Source organism: Gadus chalcogrammus, chromosome 18, assembly GCF_026213295.1.
Source record: "Gadus chalcogrammus isolate NIFS_2021 chromosome 18, NIFS_Gcha_1.0, whole genome shotgun sequence".
NCBI classification, from domain to species: Eukaryota; Metazoa; Chordata; class Actinopteri; order Gadiformes; family Gadidae; genus Gadus; species Gadus chalcogrammus.
In genome coordinates this window covers 3196290-3222658 of record NC_079429.1, presented here as the reverse complement: position 1 = coordinate 3222658, position 26369 = coordinate 3196290, and the positions used below count along the sequence as shown (strand labels likewise).

General features: G+C 50.5%; 1 protein-coding gene across 2 annotated transcripts in view; it reads left to right on the top strand.

Moving 5' to 3' along the window:
- LOC130371679 (C-terminal-binding protein 2) overlaps window positions 1–22787 on the top strand; it is a 43462-nt gene extending 20675 nt beyond the window's left edge. Inside the window, exons 1-9 of one of the 2 annotated variants that reach the window (XM_056577534.1) lie at window positions 673–1222; window positions 8343–8497; window positions 13380–13524; window positions 14231–14437; window positions 15919–16133; window positions 18046–18176; window positions 18798–18925; window positions 19449–19563; window positions 22607–22787. In XM_056577534.1, the coding sequence (XP_056433509.1) occupies window positions 1201–1222; window positions 8343–8497; window positions 13380–13524; window positions 14231–14437; window positions 15919–16133; window positions 18046–18176; window positions 18798–18925; window positions 19449–19563; window positions 22607–22787 (1299 nt within the window). In that variant the 5' untranslated portion in view covers window positions 673–1200. Of the gene's footprint in view, window positions 1–672; window positions 1223–8342; window positions 8498–13379; window positions 13525–14230; window positions 14438–15918; window positions 16134–18045; window positions 18177–18797; window positions 18926–19448; window positions 19564–22606 lie in introns of those variants that run through there. The other variant, XM_056577533.1, reaches the window with a different exon arrangement.
- The last annotated feature ends 3582 nt before the right edge of the window (window positions 22788–26369 follow it).

Here is a 26369-nt window from a genome sequence, read left to right as displayed (position 1 = left end):
AGCCAACCGCGCGCCTGCAGCCCCAGCGCCGGGTGCAGGCGCTTCTCATTTTATTTGGGGAGCGTGAGATGTTGTGGTGGTCTTCTCCCGGGCTTTCCTCTGGATCCCCCCTCTCCTTCGTCTTCCCGCGGTCCCGCTCCGTCAGCCTCTCCCGCCTTCGTCTTCATCGGCCGAGACAAAGACAAGATAAAGAGTGAGGTGCTTGAGAAAGGAGGGGAGAGAGGGAGAGAGACGGTAGACTGGAGGAGGAAAGGCGCGCACACACACGCGGGGAGACGGGCGTCTGTCGCCGGCGAGCAGCCAGGGGAGAAGGCGTCGGGGACTAGAGACGGAGTCATCTCCAGGCGTCACTCCCTGAACGGAGTCTTTGCTCTCGATCCCGCCGGGCTCAACGTAGGAGAGGAGCCGCGCTCCTTCTCTCCCTCCCTCCCTCTCTCTCTTCCTACTGCTCTCTCCCTTCTCTCTACACCTCTCATCCCTCCCTGACTCACCCTCTCTCCACCTCTCTCCCTCTCCTTCTCGCTCCTTCGCTCTCTCTCCGTCTCTCTCTCTACCTCGCTCTCTCTCTCTCTCTCTCTCTCTCCCTCTCTCTCTACTTTGCTCTCTCTCTCTCTCCCTCTGTTGCTCTTTCGCTCCTTCTCTCTCTCTCTATCTCACTCTCTCCAGCTCTCTCTTCTTCTCTCTCTCTCTCCGTCTCTCTCTCTACCTCACACTCTCTCTCGCTCTCGCTCTCGCTCTCGCTCTCTCCAGCTCTCTCTTCTTCTCTCTCTCTCGCTCTCTTTCTCCACCTCCCTCTCTCTCCTGCTGCTGTCTGGTCAACGGGCTGTGCATTTGGGACTTGCGTTTTACGGACTGTGATTGCGTGCGTGAGCGTGCACGTGAGCTTGCACGGCGGTCTGGAGGAACTAAGGGACTTGTGTCTGAGGACTGTGTTGATGATGATGGCGTTGAGGAAGAGGATGACGACGCCGAAGATGATACTGACTGAGCGTTGATCATCGCAACAAGCACGCACGTCCTGTCACTTTCTCCGTCCCTGAGGGGTGTGCGTGTGTTTTGGGGTCCGTGTGCTGCCTCCTAATCCTCCTCAAACCTCCGAGACCTGCACTCCTCCTTTCTCTCCCCCTCCCTCTCCCTCTCTCCCTCTCACTGTCGCCTGTTTCCAGCCGTGGCTGCCATGCCCGGGTTTTAGGCTGAAGAATGTGGAGGCAACATTTTCCAGGCAAGAAGCATGTTTCCTGTTTTCCTAATGACTCCCCCCCCCCCCCTCCCCACAAAGACAGGCCCCTCACCCCCTCCTCGCTGTTCAATGCCGGTCAGGTCCGCCAGAAGTAGTGGGGGTGGGGGAGCGGGTGGTGTTGATAGTGGGCATAGTCTTAATGTAGGATAAGCAAATGTGTTCCATATGACGACAAAATGTAATCTCTCTCTCTCTCTCTCTCTCTCTCTCTCTCTCTCTCTCTCTCTCTCTCTCTCTCTCTCTCTCTCTCTCTCTCTCTCTCTCTCTCTCTCTCTCTCTCTCTCTCTCTCTCTGTGTGTGTGCGCCATTTTCACCCCCCCTCACCTTCTGTCACCCCACACACCTTTAGCCGCCCTACCACCATTTTTACAAAGCAATCTCAGTGTCTGGTGAAGGGAACCTAAGAAGTCATAACACAAAAAGTGTGTGTGCGTGTTTTGTTTTGGTCATCGGGGGTTGGAGATGCGTGCAAGGTGACTGGGCTGTGTGTGTGTGTGTGTGTGTGTGTGTCCGTCCTGGTTAACGGCCTCCTCCACGGTGCGTGCTGTGGGACCCAGGAGCCCAGACGATGGGGGCTGTTTTGGGGCCGAGCGTGAGGCTTCTTCCCTGGCCACGTACGCCGACTTGGCACGGTGTGGCAGGCAGGGGCGGCGCCCGGGGACAGCGCCGGACAAGCGGCCATTGTGCACAAGGTTTAGGGGAAGGTGAAGGAGATAGGAGTGGGGGGGGGGGTGGGGGGGGGGTAGCAAGGGCCGGTCGCCAAACAAAGACTTCTTAGACCCGGCCGGCACTGGGCCCATGTTGTGACCTTGCACTGTCGTGTGTGTGTGTGTGTGTGTGTGTGTGTGTGTGTGTGTGTGTGTGTGTGTGTGTGTGTGTGTGTGTGTGTGTGTGTGTGTGTGTGTGTGTGTGTGTGTGTGTGTGTGTGTGTGTTCACATGCACAGTGAGCAGATAAACGTGCACTTGGGAAGGAGGAAACTCCGGCGAGGATGTGACATAGTGTTGTTTGACCCGTTGACCCACAGCTGTGTTCTGTGTGTGTGTGTGTGCGCACACTCCTGCGTACACACGTGTGGTCGGTGTTTGTTGTGTCAGCCGCAGGCCCGTGGCGGGGACAGTGGGCGCATGGACAAACAATGGCCGACGTCGCGTTTCTTCAGACAAGATGTTTAAGTTGATGCTGCTCCTCTCTGTATCGATCCCCGACGACCAGCATCCGCTCCGGTCGTCAAGGAAGCGGCCTCTCTGGCACTTGGGCAGGCGGGCGGGTGAAGGGGGGTGGTTGCTAGGTAACCATGGCAAGGGTCAGCTGTGTACAGTATGGACGGGAGCTGTTGTCGTCTGCCTGTCGCCTCCTCCTCCTCCTCCTCCTCCTCCTCCTCCTCCTCCTCTCTGCTCTTCTCATCCCGTGCCCTCCCCTCCTCCCCCCTCCAACCACTTCTTCGCTTGACTTCCACTTCCCCCTCGTTCCGAACGTCCCGGAATCGTCTTTCTCTCTTCTTTTATTTTTTTCTCCCCTTTTTTCTTCTTGGCGGCGACGAAGGCTCCTCGGTCCAGGGTCCTCTGCCAGTTCGCTCGCCAGTTTCCCTTCCCGGCCCCATAGTGGAAACTCTGGCATCATTCTCCACCCCCCTCCTCCTCCTCCTCCCCCAACCCCCAACCCCACCCCAGCTATAGGCTGCTGCTGCCCCTCCATTAAATCAGTGTGGCTGGTGGAGCCGGATCAGAGAGCTCGCAGACGCACAAACGCAGCTCTGCTATGATCTCATCCGAGCGAGTTTAAAAAAAAACAAAAAGGCAACACGGAGTGGAGAGGCGTGTTTGTGGCACTGTAACGTTTCGCTGCCACCAACAAGAAAATCTCATGCAAATCTCCAAGCTTTCATTTGATTTACTGCCAAGCTTTCCTTTACCGTGTGGCTTTGGGAACTTCACCTCTGCGTCTGGGGGTCTCTCGCTCAGCGGCGCGTGGACCCTGAAAAAAATCCCATTTTGCAACGCAAGTCACGGGCGTGTCTTTAGCGTCTTTAGTTGTTGACCTTGGGTTTGTTCCGGAGGTTTTCACCGAGATTGCCACAGCTGTACTGAAACTTGACCGCTGCGTGGGCGGTCGTTCGTTAGCACGTCCAGTCCGTTTCTCACGCCCTCCTCGAGAATTGTTTTTGTCACGCTTAAGTAACAGTGAATGGTTCTTCATCGACCAATAGCTGCTCCTTGTAGTTACTATGAGCTCTTGTGAGTCAGCCAGGGTTGGGTCTACAACTGATACTTGGCCCGTGATTGGACAGAAACAGGGCTACTACGACTGAGTGATAGACAATGATTAGACCGAACCAGGGTTACTAATGAGTCCTGGCCCCTGATTGGACAGAATCGGGGCTAGCCAAACATAATTGTTTGGCTGCCATTAGATGTAGGAACTAGGACGAAGCGCCGCTTGTCTTGCAGTGTGTACCGTAGCTCTGTGGCGTTGTAGCACAAGTTAGCCTGTGATTAGCCGCAGCGTGTTTGGTTAGCTGGATGGCCAGGAGTCAAGCGATTGGCCAGCAACCATTTTGAGGTCACTAGTCACTTATTCCTAGGCGAGGGAACGGCCCATGGCAGCCTGTGTAGCCATGCGTGCCACAAACCTTGTCATGTTTTTCTCTTCTTACCTGCTGCGTCTCGTTTTCCTGCTCTTGGCATTAAGCGCTCTGACCCAGTTTTCCGTGCCAGGTGTGTGATATATCCGGTTAACCAATAGGACGCCGTGGATCCGGTTTAGGCCAATCTTGACCTACACAACGGCTGGTTTGTGATCATGGGGAAGGAGAGGAGGGGAGAAGGGGTGAGGAGGAGGGGTGAGGAGAAGGGGTGAGGAGGAGGGGTGAGGAGGAGGGGTGTGGCCTTGCGTCTTCCCGTGCTTCAGTAAATCATTCCTCCATCAAAATCAACAGGATAGAAATCAATCTTTCACAGCCTGAGAGATCAACAGTGACACGTGGCACAACACACACACACACACACACAAGCACACACACACGTACACAAACTTGACAGACCCACACGCATACTTTCGTAAACAGACTGACAGACACACAGACACACACTTTCATACACGCACACACACCCCTACACACAGTTGGCTCCCGGAAAGAGGCAGGGAGAGAGAGAGTGAGAGACGGAGGGAGGGAGGGGAGGTGAGAGAGAGAGAGGGAGGGAGGGGAGTGGAGAGATGGAGAGTGACAGAATAATAATTGAGGGGGTAGAAAGAGGGGAGCGGGTGATGAACGACTGAGTTGACTGGCAGGGAGAGAGAGAGAGGGAGAGGGAGAGGGGGAGGGGGAGAGAGAGAGAGAGAGCGAGAGAGCGCGCCGCTGACGGGGCGAGCGACCGAACGACTAAAGGCTTTCAGGGGCAGAGACGTGGAAGGGGCGGAAGAAGTGATAAATCGACGGGGAAAACAGGACGCACTACAAAAAAAAGGGGGAACTAGATGTGCAGGGGGGCAGGGTGGGAGGGGAGGAAGCCGTCAGAAGAAGCTGTCACTCGGAGAGTTGGGAGACGCGCTGCTAAAACGGACACACAGCGAGTGGCTCAGAGGGAAAGGACTCAGCCAGAGACTGAAAGGTCAGAAGAGAGATGGAGAGAAAGGTGAGGGAGAGGGCAATGATTCAGAGGTGTGTGTACTGTGTAGGTGTGTGTGTACTGTGTAGGTGTGTGTGTGTGTGTGTACTGTGTAGGTGTGTGTGTGTGTGTGACAGTGTGTGTGTCCCTAGAGTGCTCAGAGTAACCATCTAGCCTCGACTCATCACCTCTTTAGAGAAGTTCTGCTGCCGTTGAAGGAGAGACTAAAGCCTCTGGTGTCACAGGAGCATGGCTTTATGGGGTCTAGCCGGTGATAATAAGACAAAAATACAAAAAATAAACTGCTCGGTCTCCTAAGTGAATCCTTGTACCCCCGAAACAGCAGCAGCTGCTTTATCGTAAGCGAGGCGGTTTGTTTCGAACCATCAGCATGCCGCCCCCATTCTGCTCGCCATTGTGGGTAACGGCACTCAAGGAGTCTGAAGCTAAAGGCCTCATTACGCGTTCGGTAGGACTCGCCTTTTGCTGCGACTAAATGGCACGAAGGTGAACCCCAAATACTTGATGTGTCCCCCCCGGAGGTGCTCGCCTGAACTGTCGTCTTCCTTCCTGCGTCTTCTAACGGCGCAGCTATCGGAGAGGTGTGTGTACCTGACACAGCTCAGAAGAAACACACACTACGTACTAGGAGAATGTGTTCCTGGGAATCCTGTGTTTGTGTTTCTCTGGGTAGTTTGCAAGACTATTGACGACATACTATTGTATTTCTCCCCTGCAAATTATTTTACCCTAACCCTACAACGCCATTGCTTTTGTGTACCAGTTTATACCTAAAGGAAAGACCTTTCTAAAGCAAGTCTGTTTACCTCGAAGATACAAGGAAATAAACGTTCATTCTCGACACACACACACACACACACACACACACACACACACACACACACACACACACACACACACACACACACACACACACACACACACACACACACACACACACACACACACACACACACACACACACACACACACACACACACACACACTCTGTTGTTGGCATGGCTCTGGAGCCTTTGCCAACGTCGGAAATTCATTACCAGCTAACGCTATTATTAGTCCAGGAGCTGTCAATCACAGTCCTGTGGCGCATAAGTGTCCATTTGCATTCCTTGATCTCCTCCAATCACGTCGTTGGCTGTGCGGAACGAGGAGGGAATTAGACGTGTGTGTGTGATGGCCAAGCAGTGTGCGTTTGTCGGTTGTCCAAACAGCCAATAAAAACGGCATCCTCTCTGGTCAAGCTGTTGTCCGACTGCAGGGTGATAATGTGTGTACGGAAACGGATAACAGAAGGCAATGTCTTTTGTTAAGTGATCACTATGACAACATGCTGAAGTTGTTTGTGGCAAGGGGGGGGAGGGGCTTAAGACTACACCTCTTGTTGTTTCAGTCTTTGTGTGTGTGTCTCTCTCGTTCCCTTCTTCCCTGGTCAATCTCCATATTTGTCGATGACGTAAGCTCTTGCGGTAAGGGGTAATGTTTACTTTGTCTCCCCCCCTCTTTCCATAAGTCAAACCCTCTGCCCTACCCACCCTCCTCCCCCCCTCCTCCCCCTGTTTCCTCACCCACTGTGTACTGTAGTCTCTCTCTCTCTCTCTCTCTCTGGTAAGATGCTAATCGCACCTTGATCTCTTCTAATCTTCCTCCTGCGCTGCTTTAATCCAGCAGAGCTCCTCGCCTCCTTTCCTCTCTCCCTCGTCTTATCTGCCCCCCCCCCCCCCCCCCAGCCATGATGCCATCTAATGTGCATTTACAGGCACGCACACACACACACATACATGCGCTGCCTGGAAAATCGGTAGCATGTCCCAACCGTGTACAGGCCCACGTCCGCAGCCCTCCACGCCCTCCCCCCTGTCCATTGGGATCCCAGCCCCCCCCCCCCCCCCCCCCCCCCCCCCCCCTCCCCCAACAACCCCCAGACCGTGGGGGCGGCCATCGGGGTGGGCGTGGAGGCTCCCTGCTGTGTGTGCAGGACCTCCGAGATTAAATGAGAAACGAAAGCCACTCCGCTGCTTCTGTTGGGGGCGGGGGAGGAGGAGGGGGAGGTGGTGGTCTCCCCCCCCCGGCTGCCGCCAGTATGAATGTGAATGTGGGGCGCGGGGCTTGTTAACACAGGCCAGGTAGTCGTCTGCTGAGCCCGTCCTCGCTTGGGGAATGTAGGAAGGTTGCCCCCCTGGGGAGCTGGCCCTCCTCCCCCACATCTCTCCTCCTCCCCTCCTCTCCCAGCCTCCCCTACAGCGCCCCCCCCCCCCCCCCCCCCTCCCAGCCTCGCCTACATCCCCCTCCCCCCCTGCTCCTCCATCCTACTCCCCAGCTCCTCTCCTCTTCTCCCCAGCTCCTCTCCTCTCCTCCCCTACTCCCCCCCTGCTCCTCCCCTTCCCTGCCTCCTCCTCCCCTATGCTTCCCCCGCTCCTCTCCCCTCCTCCTCCCCATCTCTCCCGTCTCCTCCCCCATGCCTCTCTCTCCCATGCCTTTCCTCCCCTAAGACTCCCTGTCTCCTCCCCTCCTCCCCATTCGACTCCCCTACGCCTTCCCTCCTCTCCTCCCGTCTCCCCTCGCCTCTCCTTCTCTACCAGCCTCCCCTGTTCCTCCTATCCCTTCTCCTCCCCCCCCCCCGACCTCACCCCTCCTCTCTTCTCCCCCAGCATCCTTTACTCCTTCAGCCCCCCCCCCCCCCCCCCCCCCCCCCCTCTCACTTCAGAGCGAACCCGGGAGCAGACCTCCTCTCTAGACTCTGCAGGCGATAGCCAGCGAGGCCTTTGAATGAGTGTGCGAGTGTGTGGGAGCGTCAGTCACGTGAGCACGGGGGGAATATGTTGTTCCTCCTGGTGGGTCGGTCATGTTGAATATTCTCACGGCTATTTCACATGCATGTGCATAGGCAGCAGCTCCCGTTCTCTGGCTCTTAGGGAGATGTGTGTGATCCCAGAGCCCATCAATTGAGTTGTGGAGGATTGTTTCCTAGGCAACACGTGCATTGCGTGTCCCTGCGCGCACGTACACACGCGAATGTGCGCGCGCACATACACACGCGCGCACGCAAGCATAGAGCTACTAATTATGATCTACTTATCCTGTAAGCCCATGTGGTTTATTATTTCAAGAGAAAAATCCGACCCACGCAAAGTGACTTCTTACGCCAGGAAAGACAATCAATCGACGCAAACTAATGGGGTCTAATTATGCCTGTGTAGTGCAGCCGGAGTCAGCCAGCGGTTTGAATCATGCCTCCGGTTGGGGGGGTTTGGTTTACTTTGCAGGGTAAAGTAAGCATTGCTTGACATTTAACGATGGCTCTTATCAGCAGCGTTGTACAACACATTTTAATACGAACAAAACGTGTTTGCTGACTTGTTTGCCAGCGTTGCGCAAACAACGATCGGCTTTAGAAAGCACCAGCGAGTGACTGCAGAGACACAAGCACTGAAACGACTCACTCTCTCTCTCTCCTCCTCTCGTCCCCCCCTCCAGGTATCCGACCCCAGATCATGAACGGGCCCATGCACCCGCGCCCCCTGGTGGCGCTGCTGGACGGGCGTGACTGCACCGTGGAGATGCCCATCCTCAAAGACCTGGCCACTGTGGCCTTCTGCGACGCCCAGTCCACACAGGAGATCCACGAGAAGGTGGGGGAGCCTCGCACGCACACACGCCTGTCTCTCTCACACATGCTTGTCTCTATCGGCGTTTCAGTCTCTCTCTGTGTCTCTCTGGTCTCTCTCTCTCTCTCTGGTCTCTCTCTCTGGTCTCTTTCTCTGGTCTCTCTCTCTGGTGTCTCTCTGGTCTCTCTCTGGTGTCTCTCTCTCTCGCTCTCTCTCTGGTCTCTCTCTCTCTGGTCTCTCTCTGGTCTCTCTCTCTCAAACACGTCGAGTTCCTTATGAGTCGAAGTGGCGATCACCACTTCATTTTAACTGACGAGTGAGTGCGACATCGATAACGATATCTTCTTGCTCGCCCCTAAAGTGCCACACACACAGGCGCACACACAAACGCCCACACACGGGTTTCAACGCCGCCACCATCATGGCTAATAGAAAGCGAGACGCATTCGCGATCAGGCTCGGGCGCTGTAATTACATCGAGGCGCTTTGTCGCGTCGGATCTTATTGCTTTTTTATGCGGCGGCCATGACGGCGCCTGCTCAGGAGTACACGGCGGCGAAGAGACGGGTGAAGGCGAGGCCGATATCTCTCCCCCTATCAGGGCAGTGTTGGGTCCCGAGGCCCCGGGCCGCACTCCGTCTCCCTCCTCCTCCTCAGACGCCCGGCGCCCGTGTGCGAAAATGGGATTGCATAAAAAAATATGGTGAAATAATACAAATAAATGGGGGGTCAGAGCTGGAGAGTGTTATCGAGGACATCAGGCCCATCGTCCTGGGAGATGAGGGGGGGGGGGGGGATGAGGGAGAGGGAGGGGGCGGGGGGAGTAGGGGTGGGGGGGGGGGGGAGATGAGGGAGGGAGGGAGGGAGGAAGGTAGGGAAATGAAGGGGTGGTGGGAGGGAGGGAGGGATGGAGAGGGAGGGGGGAGATAACGGGGGAGGGAAGGAACAAGGTGGAGGGCGTGAGATGAGGGGGTGAGGTATGGCCCGGGGGTGAGGGAGGGCGCCTGCCCTGTTTTGTTTATCCGAACGCGTCCTTATCAGGGGAAAATAAGGAAACAGGGAAAACATGAGCTTATTGTAATGCGGGCACGGCGGAGAGATGCAGGAGATGGCGGTAATAACCGTATGGTGAGTGGGCCGTGCCGGAGCGCCCGCGCAGTCCGACACGACTCGAATAAATTGGCAATCTCTTTTATTTCCTTTGTGCCGCAAACGATGGCGGGCTATTGTTCTTTTTTTCTGTGTTTTTCATTGTGTGTGTGTGTGTGTGTGTGTGTGTGTGTGTGTGTGTGTGTGTGTGTGTGTGTGTGTGTGTGTGTGTGTGTGTGTGTGTGTGTGTGTGTGTGTGTGTGTGTGTGTGTGTGACGAACGCGCTGTGACCTTGTGAGCTGAAGGTCACGCGCCTCATCCCACTCCAGTAATCCCATCATTATTTTGGGGAGATGAAGGGTCTGGGGTGGAGGGGTGGGGTAGTGGGTGGAGCAGAGGTTGGAGCGCGACAGGTCAAAGCATGGGGTAGTGGGTGGAGCAGGAGAGACGGAGTAAGCAAGTGTGTGTGTGTGTGATTTACGTTGCCAAGGAGAAAGTGTAGGTTGTTGGAGAAAGTGTAGGTTGTTGGAAAATGAAATGTCCATATCATGTCAGTATCTAAATGTAGGTCAATATATTTAAGGAAAGAGTGCCCTGATACTTATAGAATATCTAAACACACACGCACACAGACACACACACACACACACACACACACACTCTCTTTGGAACAACTTGTTATCAACTCTTCTCCTCTGGAATGACCATACTGGCAGATTGGCCCATCAGACACATAAAGAACCATCTTGTTGTCACAGTGTTCTCTCTCACAAAGCCAAACACCCCAGTCCTCACCACATGTGATGCGAGCGAGGAACAGCCTAGATCTGTGAGGCCGGGCGGCTGTTGGACACAGCGACACTTTAGCGATCTACTTAGTGCTGGGTCAATGGAGACAAAGTGGCAAGGCACTGGGGTTTGGTATGTAAGTGTGTGTTTGTGTGCCGTGTGTGTCATTAGATCCCTGATAAACGCAAGCAATCCCGTGTGTTTGTCTGCACCCGAGTGGTGTGAGTTTGTGCCTGCCGTGTGTGTGTGTGTGTGTGTGTGTGTGTGTGTGTGTGTGTGTGTGTGTGTGTGTGTGTGTGTGTGTGTGTGTGTGTGTGTGTGTGTGTGTGTGTGTGTGTGTGTGTGTGTGTGTATGTGTGCGTGTGCGTCCGTCAGGCTCTAACCTTCAATCAGCCCCTGGGACCCAGAGGCGACCAGGCTGCTAATAAAAGGCCAGCGATCCTCAGGGCTAATCGGCTAATCACCGGGGAGAGCTAATTCAGTTTAGCCGCGGCGTAGCGGTGTGCCGTCGCCGTTAGTTACCTCGTAGCGATGACAGCCGCCGCCGCCGCGCCGGTTCGATACCCATCAGCCCTGCGCAGGGCGGGGTCACCTTGGGCGCGGAGAGGCCCTGGATGGGGACGTTGCCCTTGGAGGTTGGAGAAACGCGTCGTTTTTTACGGCCTGTGATGGATTCCCAAACCCAGACGTTTTCTTGATCTCACATCGTCAGTGAGAAGTCAGGTGTCTGTTGGAGACTTTTTCTGTCTCATTCATCCAGTTTTTTTAAATGTGAAGAAAGTGTTGGGTGCTGAGTGTGTGACGATGGTGAGGGTGTCAAACAACGATGGATGAATGGATCAATGAATGAATGAGTGAGTGAATGAGTCTCTAAATGGACTGAGAGGGACGGGGTCTGAGGTTATGACGAGAGTGAGGGTGTCAAGCAACGATGAATGGATGAGAGAATGAATGAGTCAATGTAAAGCCCAAAACACACAGAGAGCCAATTTCGCCTCATATTTGCAGCAGAAATAGATTCAAATAGTTATTTTCGGAGCTACAAAGCCAGCAGTGCTGTGTTTTCATCTAATAAAGGACTCGAGTCTGTTATGAATGCAAACAATCCCAAACCTCATTGTGCATCTATCCCGACATGGCCGTGTGCTCTCGGCTCACCATGTCTTCCCATTAGTGTTGTCCTTGTGCTTTTCTCATGCTCCATGCCTCCGTTTATTCATTCAATCCCTTCTTTTTATCGTTGGGAAAGAAAACCAAAGTGGTGGTTTGATTGCTTTCTACAATTGACCGAACTGTTTCGTGAAGCGTTCTGTGTGCGCTCCCATTTCCGGGTTAACTTCGGCTCAGACGTTCCTCTCCTCACAGTAGTACATAAAGCTATCTGACCTTTAACCTGTTAGCCTGCATCCTGTGATATCTCGCGGCCTGATCGGGGATCGGTTTGTCAGACGTGACCCCTGTTCACCCTCCATTAACACCGCGCCGTCGACCGTGAAACACCGCGAGGGACAACGCCCTGACTCGGATGACTACGGGCGGAAAAGGTCCAACCTAGAACAATCCGTGGAAATGTTCTAGTGGCGGAACAGAGCACGTGGTGATGACTGAGTGTCCCCTTGTGACCGGTGTGGTCATAAAAACAGATAACTAACCAAAAATAGGAGCGAGTGTGTTTGAGTGTCTGCGTGTTGCGCGTCATGACAGACCGGTGATTGTCTTGCGATCTTGTGACAGCAGGCGTGTTGAGTGAGACCATACAATCAGAAGCACCAGGGGTCATAGGGTCAAATGACTGGGTTGACCCTATGACCCCAGGGTTGAGAGAAAAGGAGGAAAAGTTTTCCTTAAAAATGCTAATTTAAACCCAACGGCCTTTGGGAAATTTGCCTTCGAGCACATTCCTGACGCCGATCACATGGACCAATCAAATGAACACACATGTTCACTTGTTCACTTGTTCCCTTGTTCACTTGTTCACTTGTTCACTTGCTCTCCTCCTCTCTTCTCCTTTGTTGTCTGTGTGTATTAAAATGCATCACTGTCAATCGCTACAAATGTTTACACCAAAATGACATTCTCGTAGCAATTCAGTACTTGTTTTTAGAAGATGACATGTAGGAGATGCTCATCCAATATTGATGTTCTGTGGGATCCAGCCATCGTACTATGCTATGGCAGAACTTCAGAGCCTTGGCCAGAAACCAGAAACTGCGAAAAGCAGAGTAACAACCTGTTTCTGATTTCACTGAAGAGATTTCTGCTAAACAGAAAGTCATTCACACCAGTGCGTAGAGCTTCAGAAGGGGACTTTAGAAGTGACTATCCTCTGTCAAGGTTTCAAATCGACACGGTGTTGGTTTGAAACCTTCACGGACACTTTATTGCAGTTAACTAGCGCTGGCTGAGTTTGTGTTAGCTGTAGTAAGCCAATGTAGTTAGCCAATCACACACTGACATTTCCCGGCACAAGCAACATGATTGGTCAAAATAAATTAGAAGTGAAAGTTAGTGAATCCTCCCATCCTCCCATATTTGAGCCAAACTGAAGTCTGATTTGTCAGACTAATGTTGATGTGATGCATGTTTGCTTTGAGGTTTACACTTAAATCAACCTCAAAGGGAAATGGTTTTGCATGAAAGCAGCTACTTAATGACTACATGTACATTTGAAGCTTTGTAACACAGAATCAAATTCTGTATTATGTGTATGATTGGAGAGTTATCAATTCTGAATTGATTCCAATTATAGAATGACATTAATCTTTGTTTGTGTTTGTGTGTGTCTGTATGTTTGTGTTTCTGTGTCTATATTTTGTCTCCGTGTGTGTGCACTTACATGTGTGTGTATGTGTGTGTGTGTGTATATATGCGCTTATTTGTGTCTGTGTCTGTGCATATATTTGTTTGTGTGCGTGTGCCTGTGTGCGTGTCCATATATATCTGTATGTGTGTGTGCCTGTGTGTGTGTGTGTGTGCGTGTCTGTCTGTGTGTATGTGTGTGTGTGTGTGCGTGCGTGCGTGTCCCCAGGTGCTGAACGAGGCGGTGGGGGCCATGATGTACCACACCATCACGCTGACCCGCGAGGACCTGGAGAAGTTCAAGGCGCTGCGCATCATCATCCGCATCGGCAGCGGCTACGACAACATAGACATCAAGGCGGCAGGAGAGCTGGGTAACGCACGCGCACGCGCACACGCACACGCACACACACTGCCGGGGAGCTGGGTAAGACACACACATACACAAACATAGGGATGCACCGAAATGAAAATTCTTGGCCCAAACCGAAACCGAATATACTGAAACAGTTGGCCGAAGGCCGAAACCGAATACCGAATGTGGCTTTTACTGTTTTTCATTCATTTAGCTCTAATTGTTCACCATTGCATAAATCAAACAATTAAATGTCCCTTATAAACTTTTTTGTCTTGCTTTTCAAGAAAAAAAATCAATTACAAATTTGATAATAAATATTTATTTAATACTGAACGTTTTCTAACGTTCCAGCAGACCTTATAGCAAGAATTTAAGAACAATGTACCTTTTAAATAAATGAGTAAATTTTTTTTTTTTTTTTTTTTTTTTTATAAAAATGTTCGGTGTATTATGTTCGGCCTTTTTACTCCTTCGGCCGAAACCGAACATTATGTTTTTCGGCCGAACATGTTCGGTGGCCGAATATTCGGTGCATCCCTACGACACACACACACACACACACACACACACACACACACACACACACACACACACACACACACACACACACACACACACACACACACACACACACACACACACACACACACACACACACACACACACACACACACACTCTGTCTACACGTTAACGCTCACTCCCCCCCCCCTCTCCCCCCCAGGCATCGCGGTGTGCAACATCCCGTCGGCGGCGGTGGAGGAGACGGCCGACTCCACGCTGTGCCACGTGCTGAACCTGTACCGCCGCAACACCTGGCTGTACCAGGCGCTGCGCGAGGGCACGCGCGTCCAGAGCGTGGAGCAGATCCGTGAGGTGGCGTCCGGCGCCGCACGCATCCGCGGCGAGACGCTGGGGCTCATCGGCTTCGGTGAGACGCCCCCCGGCTGCACGTCTGTCTGTCTGTCTGTCTGTCTTTGGTGTTGGTCTGTCTGCCTGTCTGTCTGTGGTGTTGGTCTGTCTGTCTGTCTGTGGTGTTGGTCTGTCTGTCTGTCTCTCTTTCTGTGGTGTTGGTCTGTCTGCCTGTCTGTGGTGCTGGGTGTCTGTCTGTCTGTCTGTCTGTGGTGTTGGTCTGTCTGTCTCTCTTTCTGTGGTGTTGGTCTGTCTGTGGTGTCTGTCTGTGTTGTTGTGTGTCAGTTGTGTTGGTCTGTCTGTCTGTAGTGTTGGTCTGTCTGTGGTGTTGGGCTGTCTGGTGTTGTTCTGTCTGTATCTATCTATCTATCTATCTATCTATCTACGTATCTACGTATCTACGTATCTACCTATCTACCTATCTATCTATCTATCTATCTATCTATCTATCTATCTATCTATCTCTCCATCTCTTTCTTGAACTATCACTATATCTCCCCATATTCCTGTATCTTTGCTCAGCACCAGGTTAGAGTTCTCTCTCTTCCTCTCTCTGCCCTCCAGTCCGTCTCCATTGCTCCTGCTGGCTCCTCCATCTCCCCTCACACACTCACCCCGGCCGTGTGTGTGTGTGTGTGTGTGTGTGTGTGTGGGTGCGTGTTTGTGTGTGGGTGTGGGTTGGTGCTGGTTCAGAGTGGCAATGAACTAACTTTCCCTTGCTCAAACACGTCTCTGCTTGGACACACACACACACACACACACACACACACACACACACACACACACACACACAGCCCTCACCTTAGATGCCTCTGGCGTCCACCGCCACCACCGTTCAACCTCTCCTCTCCAGCCTACGCTGCTCTCTCTCTCCTCCAGCACCATGTTCTCCTCCGCTGTGTGTTTGTGTGTGTGTGTGTGTGTGTGTGTGTGTGTGTGTGTGTGTGTGTGTGTGTGTGTGTGTGTGTGTGTGTGTGTGTGTGTGTGTGTGTGTGTGTGTGTGTGTGTGTGTGTGTGTGTGTGAAGACACGAGGGTAGATGAGGAGGAGAGAGGCAGGAGACTGACACCGCTCCTCAGATGTTGGACAGTGGATGGCTTCTGCCATCCTGACACACACTCGCCTGTACAACATGATGACTCATTGTCGGACACATACACACACACGCACACACGTGGATACACACACAGAGACAGACACACACGCACGTGGATAAGCACACACAAACACACGTGGATATACACACAGTGACATCGGTCTAATTGAGCCAATTCACCAGCACTGATGGAGAGTAAGGTGTGGTCTGCAATAGAAGACGGGAGACTCGCGCAAACTGATCCACGTTCATCTTCCTCCACACCAAAAGTGCTCCCTTCCTGTTGTTCCTCTATTTGACCCAGAAGGCCCGTTGTGGTTCCTATCCCTTTCCCCTTGGTCTCGTCCCGTCCCCCACCAGGTGCTGCTCCCACTAACGGCGGTGGGTGTGTGTTGTGTCCCTCAGGGCGGTCGGGCCAGGCGGTGGCGGTGCGCGCCAAGGTGTTCGGCTTCAACGTCATCTTCTACGACCCGTACCTGCAGGACGGGCTGGAGCGCTCGCTGGGCGTGCAGCGGGTCTACACGCTGCAGGACCTGCTCTACCAGAGCGACTGCGTGTCCCTGCACTGCAACCTCAACGAGCACAACCACCACCTCATCAACGACTTCACCATCAAACAGGTGAGCGGGTGAAGCACCACCTCATCAACGACTCCAGCATCAAACAGGTGAGCGGTTGAACCACCACATGGTCAACCACTTCACAAGAGCTGCATTTGCAGCTCTTTTCAGAGCCGGAGCTCAGACACAGATTAATTCCTATGCTCTGTCAAATTAAATTAGCACCAGCCCACGGCGAGCGTAAATATATCGACCAGCGCCGCAACCGGGGTGGGAAACAAACTGTTCTCAAAGACACACACACACACACACACACACACACACACACACACACACACACACACACACACACACACACACACACACACACACACACACACACACACACACACACACACACAGAGAGAGAGCGCAAAAAGCTACTGCCTGCGGTGACACCTGCAGGGGATGTTAAGTATTACACAAGTAGACGCACCGTCGATGTACTTGCAAGCAATGTGTCTCTCTCTCTCCGTCTGACTCTTTCTCTCTCTTCTCTGTTTGGCTTGAACTCTGTCAGAGTGCCCTGTGAAGGATGAAGTAGTGTGTGTGTGCGCGCGGTAGATACTGTCATACTTGTTTCTCCTTCAAGCTGAAGAGTTCCCAGCAGCCTCTCTGGTGCCAGAATAGGGAAAGACGACTCTTCTACTCACTCCGAAATGTGTTGGCCCTGGTGTGTGTGTGTGTGTGTGTGTGTGTGTGTGTGTGTGTGTGTGTGTGTGTGTGTGTGTGTGTGTGTGTGTGTGTGTGTGTGTGTGTGTGTGTGTGTGTGTGTGTGTGTGTGTGTGCCTAATATATAAAGACTGGCTGCGTAAGGGCTTTTCACATCCTGGCTTTGAGTCTCTTTTTGGGTCAAGATTAAAGAGAAGGCTCCTTCAGATTCACTGGATTCTCCCCCCCCCCCACCACACCGCCTTGTTTCTAGGGCTGGGAATCGATCCGAATTTCCTGGATCGATCCGATTCATAAGGTCACGATCCGATTCGATCCACGATTCGATCCGATTCGATTCGATATCGATCTATTTACAGACATAATGCAAATAAATACTGTCCCATAGACAAAACAGCTCCATGTGTTTGTGATTGTATCTGTGTACGTGTAAGAGGGACACAGAGAGAGAAGAGTCAAGAATCAAGTATTTATTTTAGACAAAAATCCAAGTATTATTTGAAATTAAAAAAATATATATATATTTTATTAATTAAAGATCGATCCAGACATTTTTGGATCGATATCGTGCTTTTTGAGCATGAATCGATATCGGATCGCAGATCGATTTTTTGAACACAGCCCTACTTGTTTCCTCCAATTATGTGTGTGTCTGTGCCTGGCGTGTGTGTTTTTTTGCGCTTCACTTAGTCCATTTTGTTGTTAGCGTTTTGCTCAGAAGCTAGCTAGCCGACTCTCTCTGCTTCGGTCTCTCTTTCCCGCTCTGTCACTCTCACTCTGTCACTCTCCCTCTGTCACTCTCACTCTGTCACTCTCACTATGTCACTCTCACTCTGTCACTCTCACTCTGTCACTCTCACTCTGTCACTCTCACTCTGTCACTCTCACTCTGTCACTCTCCCTCTGTCACTCTCACTCTGTCACTCTCCCTCTGTCACTCTCCCTCTGTCACTCTCCCTCTGTCACTCTCCCTCTGTCACTCTCCCTCTGTCACTCTCCCTCTGTCACTCTCACTCAGTCACTCTCACTCAGTCACTCTCCCTCTGTCACTCTCACTCTGTCACTGGAAGCTAGCATACTGTGATCAGGAAGTGATGTAGTTATTAGATGAGGGGATTGCATTTAACGTATCCATGCCTTTCCCCCTGTGTGTGTGTGTGTGTGTGTGTGTGTGTGTGTGTGTGTGTGTGTGTGTGTGTGTGTGTGTGTGTGTGTGTGTGTGTGTGTGTGTGTGTGTGTGTGTGTGTGTGTGTGTGTGTAGATGCGTCAGGGGGCCTTCCTGGTCAACGCTGCCCGGGGGGGTCTGGTGGATGAGAAGGCCCTCGCCCAGGCCCTGAAGGAGGGAAGGATACGAGGGGCCGCCCTGGACGTCCACGAGACGGAGCCCTTCAGGTGACGCCTCTCTCTGTCTGTCTGTCGCTGTTGTCACTTTCTATTGCTCTCTCTCTCTCTCTCGCTCTCGCTCTCGCTCTCGCTCTCTCTCTGTCTCTGTCTCTGTGTCAGTGTCTCTGTCTGCCTTTATATTTCTATTCAAGAGAGCTTTATTGGCATGAAAAAGAAGTGTTCTGACAAGATTGGAGACTCAAAGTGCTTTATTGGCATCAAAAGTGGACGTTTAAGTGGACGTTTAAGTTACCTAAGCACAAAATGTATGGTATTATATTTCAGGTAATCTCTCTCGCTGTCTCTCTCTCTGTCTCTCTCTCTCTCTCTGTCTCTGTCTCTCTGTTTCTCTCATTCTCTCCCTCTCTGTCCCTCTTTCTCTCAAACAATCATCCATTCATTTTATAGTGCCTGTTATTTTTGGTTTATTTCTTTAAGCTGAAGACAAAATCAGTTTAAAAGCGACAATGAAGAACAGAACGACCAAAGAGGGAGAAGTAGCAAGCAGGAGAAACCAACCGTTATTATTTGGTGTATATCAGAAGATGTCTGAATCTAACCCCAGATGTCGGTGTGTTGTTTGTGTTGTTTGTGTTGTTTGTGTTGTTGTGTTGTTGTGTTGTTGTGTAGCTTTGCCCAGGGCCCGCTGAAGGACGCACCCAACCTGATCTGTACCCCCCACACGGCCTGGTACAGCGAGCAGGCCTCCCTGGAGATGAGGGAGGCGGCCGCCACCGAGATACGCCGCGCCGTCACCGGTACGCACACACGTGCACATGCACACGTGCACACAGTCACAGACAGACGTAGACGCAAACACACACACACACACACACACACACACACTATCACACTATCACACTACATGATCAGCGATATGAGGACTGTGAGCCTCACACCTGCAGACGAGCACACACACACACACACACACACACACACACTGGTTAAACGGCCTGACTCTGTGCTGTGCCTGGGAGGTGCGTTTGTCTCGGGACGCTCATTAAGGCACCAGCCCTTTAATCGCCACGGCAACAAGTCAGGAGGGACTTTAGTTCCTCTTGATTTATGACCAGGTACTCCTTCTTTAACTGTGTGTGTGTGTGTGTGTGTGTGTGTGTGTGTGTGTGTGTGTGTGTGTGTGTGTGTGTGTGTGTCTGCTTCCATCTGTGTGTGTGTGTGTGTGTGTGTGTGTGTGTGTGTGTGTGTGTGTGTGTGTGTGTGTGTGTGTGTGTGTGTGTGTGTGTGTGTGTGTGTGTGTGTGTATGTGTGTCTCTATCCTAGGCCGTATTCCTGACAGCTTAAGGAACTGTGTGAACAAGGAGTTCTTCGTGTCTTCGACGCCGTGGGGCGTTATCGACCAGTCGGTCCACCCGGAGCTCAACGGCGCCTCCTACAGGTAGGCCTGGAGAACCACAGCACCGCCAACACAGACAGGACACTCAGACGCTGAGGAAACGGCTGCAGGCAGATCGTTGCTCGTCTCTTTAGATGCTTGTTTCAGTCCGTTAATGTCAACAGTATTCTGATGTGCTCTTGTACGCCTAGCGGCCATCTTGGTTCTAACTAGCTAGGAGGGGGTAACTGCATGTGTAGTTCGCATTATATTTAGAACATTTAGCAGACGCTTTTATCCAAAGCGACTTAAAATAAGGATGTTTGTCGTAAGAAATAGCTGACAATATCGCTGTCGGTACAGTAAGGATGTTCATAGAACCAAGTGCCAAGCCCTAACGATCGCTAGGTTAACCCGTTCCCCGTAGACAATAAAGATAGCTAGGATAAGATGCTACACAACTAAGTACTATAACTAAGTACAGCATACAATAAATGCGTTGATTGAGTGCCAGGACGAAATAAGTGGGAGGGGTGGGAGGGGCTGGCTATGCAGAGTAATTCAATTACCCTCTCCTAGCTAGCTTTAATGCTATACTGTTAGCCAATAGATTGTCATTGTTGGATTGTTTTAAGGTGTGGGAAATATTAACAAACACTAATGGAGTTTAAGTAGGAGTTTAAATCAACAAACCACAAGTGGTATAAGTGCTATCTATTTACAGTTATGTTGTATAACTTCATGGTTTCTCGTAGTAAACAACCCACTTAATTCAAAAACCATAAGCGGAAAGCTAAATTAGCTAGTAGTAGACATCCGACCCCTCCCCCAGCGTTCTCTGGCCGGCCGCCATGTTTGTAGTCCCCTCCTCCTCATCGGTCTCACCTTCATGGCCCTCATCGTCATCAACATGTCCGCCTCCATGTGCTTCTCTCATGCAGCACAGGGAACCAAACTATCGCCGCGCTCACTACCGGAAACCCCCAAGACAAAATTAAAGCCTAGGTCAGAAGCAGGTAAATGAAGCCCTCCGTCCCCCCCACCAGAGAGATGACATCGCCCCCCCCACCCCGTCTGTGTGTACACCTGAACCTCCACTTCCTGTTTCACCTGTCCCCCTTCCGTCCATTTCTATTACCTCCATGTTTCCAATATGTGATACCACTACCCCCACCCAACATCACCACCACCCCCATCATACACCACCAGCCCCATCATACACCACCACCCCCATCATACACCACCACCCCCATCATACACCACCACCCCCATCATACACCACCACCCCCCATCATACACCACCACCCCCATCATACACCACCAGCCCCATCATACACCACCAGCCCCATCATACACCACCAGCCCCATCATACACCACCAGCCCCATCATACACCACCAGCCCCATCATACACCACCACCCCCATCATACACCACCACCCCCATCATACACCACCAGCCCCATCATACACCACCACCCCCATCACTACACCACCACCACCCCCATCACTACACCACCACCACCCCCATCATACACCACCAGCCCCATCATACACCACCAGCCCCATCATACACCACCACCCCCATCATACACCACCAGCCCCATCATACACCACCACCCCCATCATACACCACCACCCCCATCATACACCACCACCCCCATCATACACCACCACCCCCATCACTACACCACCACCACCCCCATCATACACCACCACCCCCATCATACACCACCACCCCCACCGCGCCCTACAAACACCCAACCCCATCACCACCCATCACTACACCATCGATACACCACCACCACCATCACTACACCACCACCATCACTACACCACCACCCCTGCACCACCACTGCACCACCACCACTACACCACCACCACTAGCATTGCCACTAGCATTGCCACTAGCATTCCCACTAGCATTGCCACTAGCATTCCCACTAGCATTGCCACTAGCATTCCCACTAGCATTCCCACTAGCATTGCCACTAGCATTGCCACTAGCATTCCCACTAGCATTGCCACTAGCATTCCCAGCGGGGGCCTTTGTTCCCCCAGACCCTCGGTATACTGGGTGGCCCTCCGCTACCCAGTTAGAACGGGGGGGCCGGTTCTGAATGAAGCGGCTCTCGACCGTCGGTTCTGTCGTACTGCCTCGCTCTCCGGGTCGTTCCTGTGTGCTCCTGGTGTGTGCAGACTGCCGCATGGGCCTCGGGACTTGTGTGGTTTTTTGGGGATATATATTGAGCTATGATATCATACATATTTAACATACGGTATATATATATATTATATATGTATATATATATATATATATATTAGAGCTGTCAAGCGATTAAAATATTTAATCGTGATTAATCGCATTAATGTCATAGTTAACTCACGATTAATCGCAAATTATTTTTCTATGCTAAATATCCCTTGATTTTTTTGTCCCATAATTCTTCTCATTTTAATTCTCTTATCAACATGATGAAGTGCATCGGCTTGCCTTATGCAAATGATTTTTTATTGATAACAACATTGGCATATACTGATCAAAACAGGACGATATAAAAAAAGAGCCTATAGTGCAATTAAACGACTGCTTTGAACAAATGTCATTTGAACATAGCAGTCAGGATACTGCTTCTTTGTTTTGAGCCAAAGGAAAAAATAAATAAAAGGTATATATATTTTTTTAATAAAATAATTGCGTTAATCGCGCGATAAAAAATTTAACGCCGTTAAATTTGGTTTGCGTTAACGCCGTTAATAACGCGTTTAACTGACAGCTCTAATATATATATTATATATGTATGTATGTGTGTGTATATATATACTGTATGCTGATGGTGATATGAAACGTTCAACCGTTTCATCGCTATTGTCTGTGTCTGTCGGAATGTGTCTGCACATAAACTGTGTGTTTATGCGTTTTATTTTACAATCAATATTGTCAAGTAATCCTCGACGACAAGTTCCTCGTTTGTGACGTATCGGTGCTGACACACACACCCCTCTACTCGGTGGTGCGCGCAGAAGTAAAAAAAAACGTCCAACCCTAAAGCGCCCCTCGACCCCTGCAGACGGACACTAACCTCTGACCCCTCCTCCGCCCCCCCAGGTACCCAGCGGGGGTGGTGGGCGTGGCCCCCGGCGGCATGCCCGGGGCCCTGGAGGGCATGGTGCCCGGGGGGGTGCCGATCGCCCACAGCCTGCCCTCCGGCACCCACCCGTCCCAGGCGCCGTCGCCCAACCAGCCCACCAAACACGGCGAGACGCGGGAGCACCTCACCGAGCAATAGCCCCGCCCCCTGACCTCCCCCATCCTCTCCCCCCCCCCTCCTCCATCCCCCCCCCACCCTCCCTCCTGAAACAACGACGGACATCGACGGCGTTGTCGAACCCGATTCCGGAAGCGGTCCGACGCTTTGGAAGCGGAACGCCGGAGTCAGAAGCCCCCAAGCCCCCCGCACCCCAGGGGTCAAGACTTGAGACACGCGCGCACCTTCTCCGCCGCACATGCCACCAGCCGGAGGGGGGGGGGCGAGGCGTGGCGGGATGGGCGCAAAGTTTATACTTTGACCCTTTCCTTTTTTGTGGCGTTTTTTCCTTTAGTTTCTATCTGTCGTCGTCTCTTTGGACTTTGGGTGTCAGACTCCGTGTTTCGTTTTAGTTTGTTCTGTTTTCTTTGGGACCTGCCGGTCGCTCTGGAAGATCGCTCCGGTGTTTGTTTGTTTTTTGCTTTTGTCAAAGCGATTCTGGAGACTTGCGAAAGCCGCGCATTGATGGAGATCTACACACACACACACACACGCACACGCACACGCACACACACCCCTCTCTTCCTCTACATCTAGGACTGCACCGCAAAGCTTCTGAGAAAGAGGAAATACAAACTGTTGCATTTTGTGCTACTGGACTTCAGCCAAACACATACACACACACTCTCTCACATTCACACACACACCTCAAAACCTGCCCCTGCCAAGTTACCACTCATACAAAACACACACACATACCCACACACTCTTTTCCTTCATAATGTTTGTTCTTACTGCCTCCCCACTAAACCCGTTTCCGTATTGTCGCCTTTTCTCGTTTCCTTTCAGCTTTCGTTTGACAGGAGCAAATGAGACCCGGAATAGATTTTGAACATGTATGCGCGTACCCAAATATATATTTATCATTCCTTCCATCAAATTCAAACAAAGGAAAAGGCTAGATCTCTTTCCATTAATGGTAATCTCAAGAGCGCGTTTTAACCCTTTCCTACGATGGAGTTTCAATTGCCGAGATAGTTTGCTGTTCTGGGGGATATTACGTTTATAACAGCGGTTATGAATAATATCAAAATGATAATTGAAAGCTCTGTATATTACCCAGCACTAAAACAGACAAAGAAATATATAGATAAATATATATTTACCTGCTAGGTACTACCGGACTATTTGTGATTTCTTTTTTTCGTTGAGTTTGATACCAAGTAGTTACTTGTATGTTGTTTTTGTTGATGAAGTGTACGTCACAAATGATGCGAAAACGCGAAGGACCGCTCTTCTAAGCCCTTCTTAACGTGGAGGCTGTTCCCCATGTCAACATAATGACGACCAGCAGGTGGCGCCACATCTCACCCTTTGTTGACCGCAATCATTACGAAATTATTTTCTTTCCCCCCTCCCAAGGGCTCCCAAGAGACTCGGTTCTCGCGTTGGACTGCTCCGCAGGCAGGAAAGGGTTAAACAAATAAACTCCATTCCTTAATGACTCAGGAAACACTTTTTTGCGAATTCTACATTTTTTTTCTTGATCTCCAAAAGTTATGTTTTGTGGAGAAAAAAAAAAGAATGACTTATGAGTAGTATGGCTATTTCTCTCCCCTCTTCTTCATTGTGGTATTTTTATATACAAGACATACGACACATCCTATGTTTTGGTGTTGAAAGAGTTTTAAAGAGTCCTGTTAGATTTGTATTGCCTAGTTAAATGTACCTATAACCATAGTCCTATGTGGTCCACTCTTTTCTATTATTCTATTTTGCTTCTATTGAAGGCCAGGTTCATTGGGGCCATCCAGTACTCTGAGAGCAATAGCAGAAACTCATACGTAGTGTCGAGACGATAGAAGAGGCAGCCAGCAGTATGGTTTACTTTTTTTTTGTTTCTTTTTTTTAGTGTGAGTGTTTGTATTCGTTTCTTGTACAAGGTGAACATTAAGCATTCAGTGCAGTTCAAATAAAATACTCAAACATGAGGAACAAAACGGTTTGTCTGTCTCCTCCAGTAGGGCCGAGCTCTCTGAGTGGCCAATGATGTGCGTCGCGACGTAGGTCACATTGGTCGCGACGTAGGTCGCATTGGTCGCTGTGTTGGTCGCTCGTCTGGCTGCTTTCAGTCGCGGATTTCAGAATGGTTTCCGGTGTGGGTCAAATTTAGTGGCTTAGTTTGGTAATATCGCACATAAATTGAAATTGCAAAAAGTGTCCCACATTAGGGCAACTCACCCTACAATAGCTTAGATATTGATAGACCTATAGGCCTTTTTATAATATTTATATAAATAGGCCTATTGGTCTATCCATCTATAATTCATTTTAAATTAACTTTGTAATACAGTGATGTGTACGAATTTGTATTGATTATATTGTATAGCCTATTGGTTTGTTGTCCAAGACTAATAAAATATCCTATGAAGAAAGATATAGTGCAATATACTTTGATATAAGTGTAAAAAAACAAAAAAACTAATTCACAGACCCAATACCGTAAAAAAAAGTACAAATAAATATATGTGTCTCGAATCATGATAGTCAAGTATTAGAATGTATGTCAAAGGACAACATTTGAAAATTGAAATTAAAGTTACAATTTTCTAAAAAAAAAAGTGTCAATAATAGGCTATAGTAATAGCATAAATGCACAATTTAAAGGGGGCCAGTGACTACAAATCTATAGTATATAAAAAGTGTGTGTAAAGTAGCCCAATCATGAAGTATGTATGCTAACTCAGAATGTTTTGCAGCCAACAGAGCAAAAACAAAAACTAATATACTCTGATGTACAGCATATGATGGAATCCAACCACTTTCAATATTATAGGCACTATGTATTCCTGGGACCAGGGAGCACAATTCAGGAAGGTGGAATGAATAAATACGCACGTTTTGCCAATTCAGATCACTCGTGGAGTTGCTTTTATTCATTATAAAACATTATAAACATAAACATTCTAAAAACATAACAACTATCCCTCATTCCCCCCCCTCCCTCAGTAATTGTAAGGCGTGAAGGTGTCAAGAAGCCTTCAACTTTGGCTGGCTCAACTGGGACAATTGCTGGGTCAATTGAGGGGAGGGGGCTGATTTGTCAGGCATTGAAATGCTCATTATGTAGGAGTGGCCACATAATAATAATAATAATAATAATAAATTGTATTTATAATGCACTTTATATTCAAGAATCTCAAAGTGCTTCAGAGAAAAAAATACCAAAAAAACTATTAAAAAGGGGGAACCTCAAAGAAAGTTTAGCTAAATGCTCTTTTAAAGAGATGGGTTTTGAGGTTCCGTTTAAAAAGAGCTGTAGTCTGTGGAGCCCTCAGGTGGTCAGGGAGGGCGTTCCATAGTCTAGGGGCAGCAGCAGAAAAGGCCCGATCACCCATGGTGCACAGCTTTGTATGTCGGGTTTGGAGGGTGTGAGTGGATCCTGAACGGAGTGTACGTGAGTTTGTCGGGGGGGTGAGGAGTTCCTGAAGGTAGAGGGGGGCAAGTCCGTGAAGGCACTGGTGGGTGAGGAGGGAGACCTTGTACTCAATTCTGAGTGAGACAGGGAGCCAGTGCAGTGATTTCAGGATGGGGGTGATGTGGTCATGCTTGCGCACCCTCATC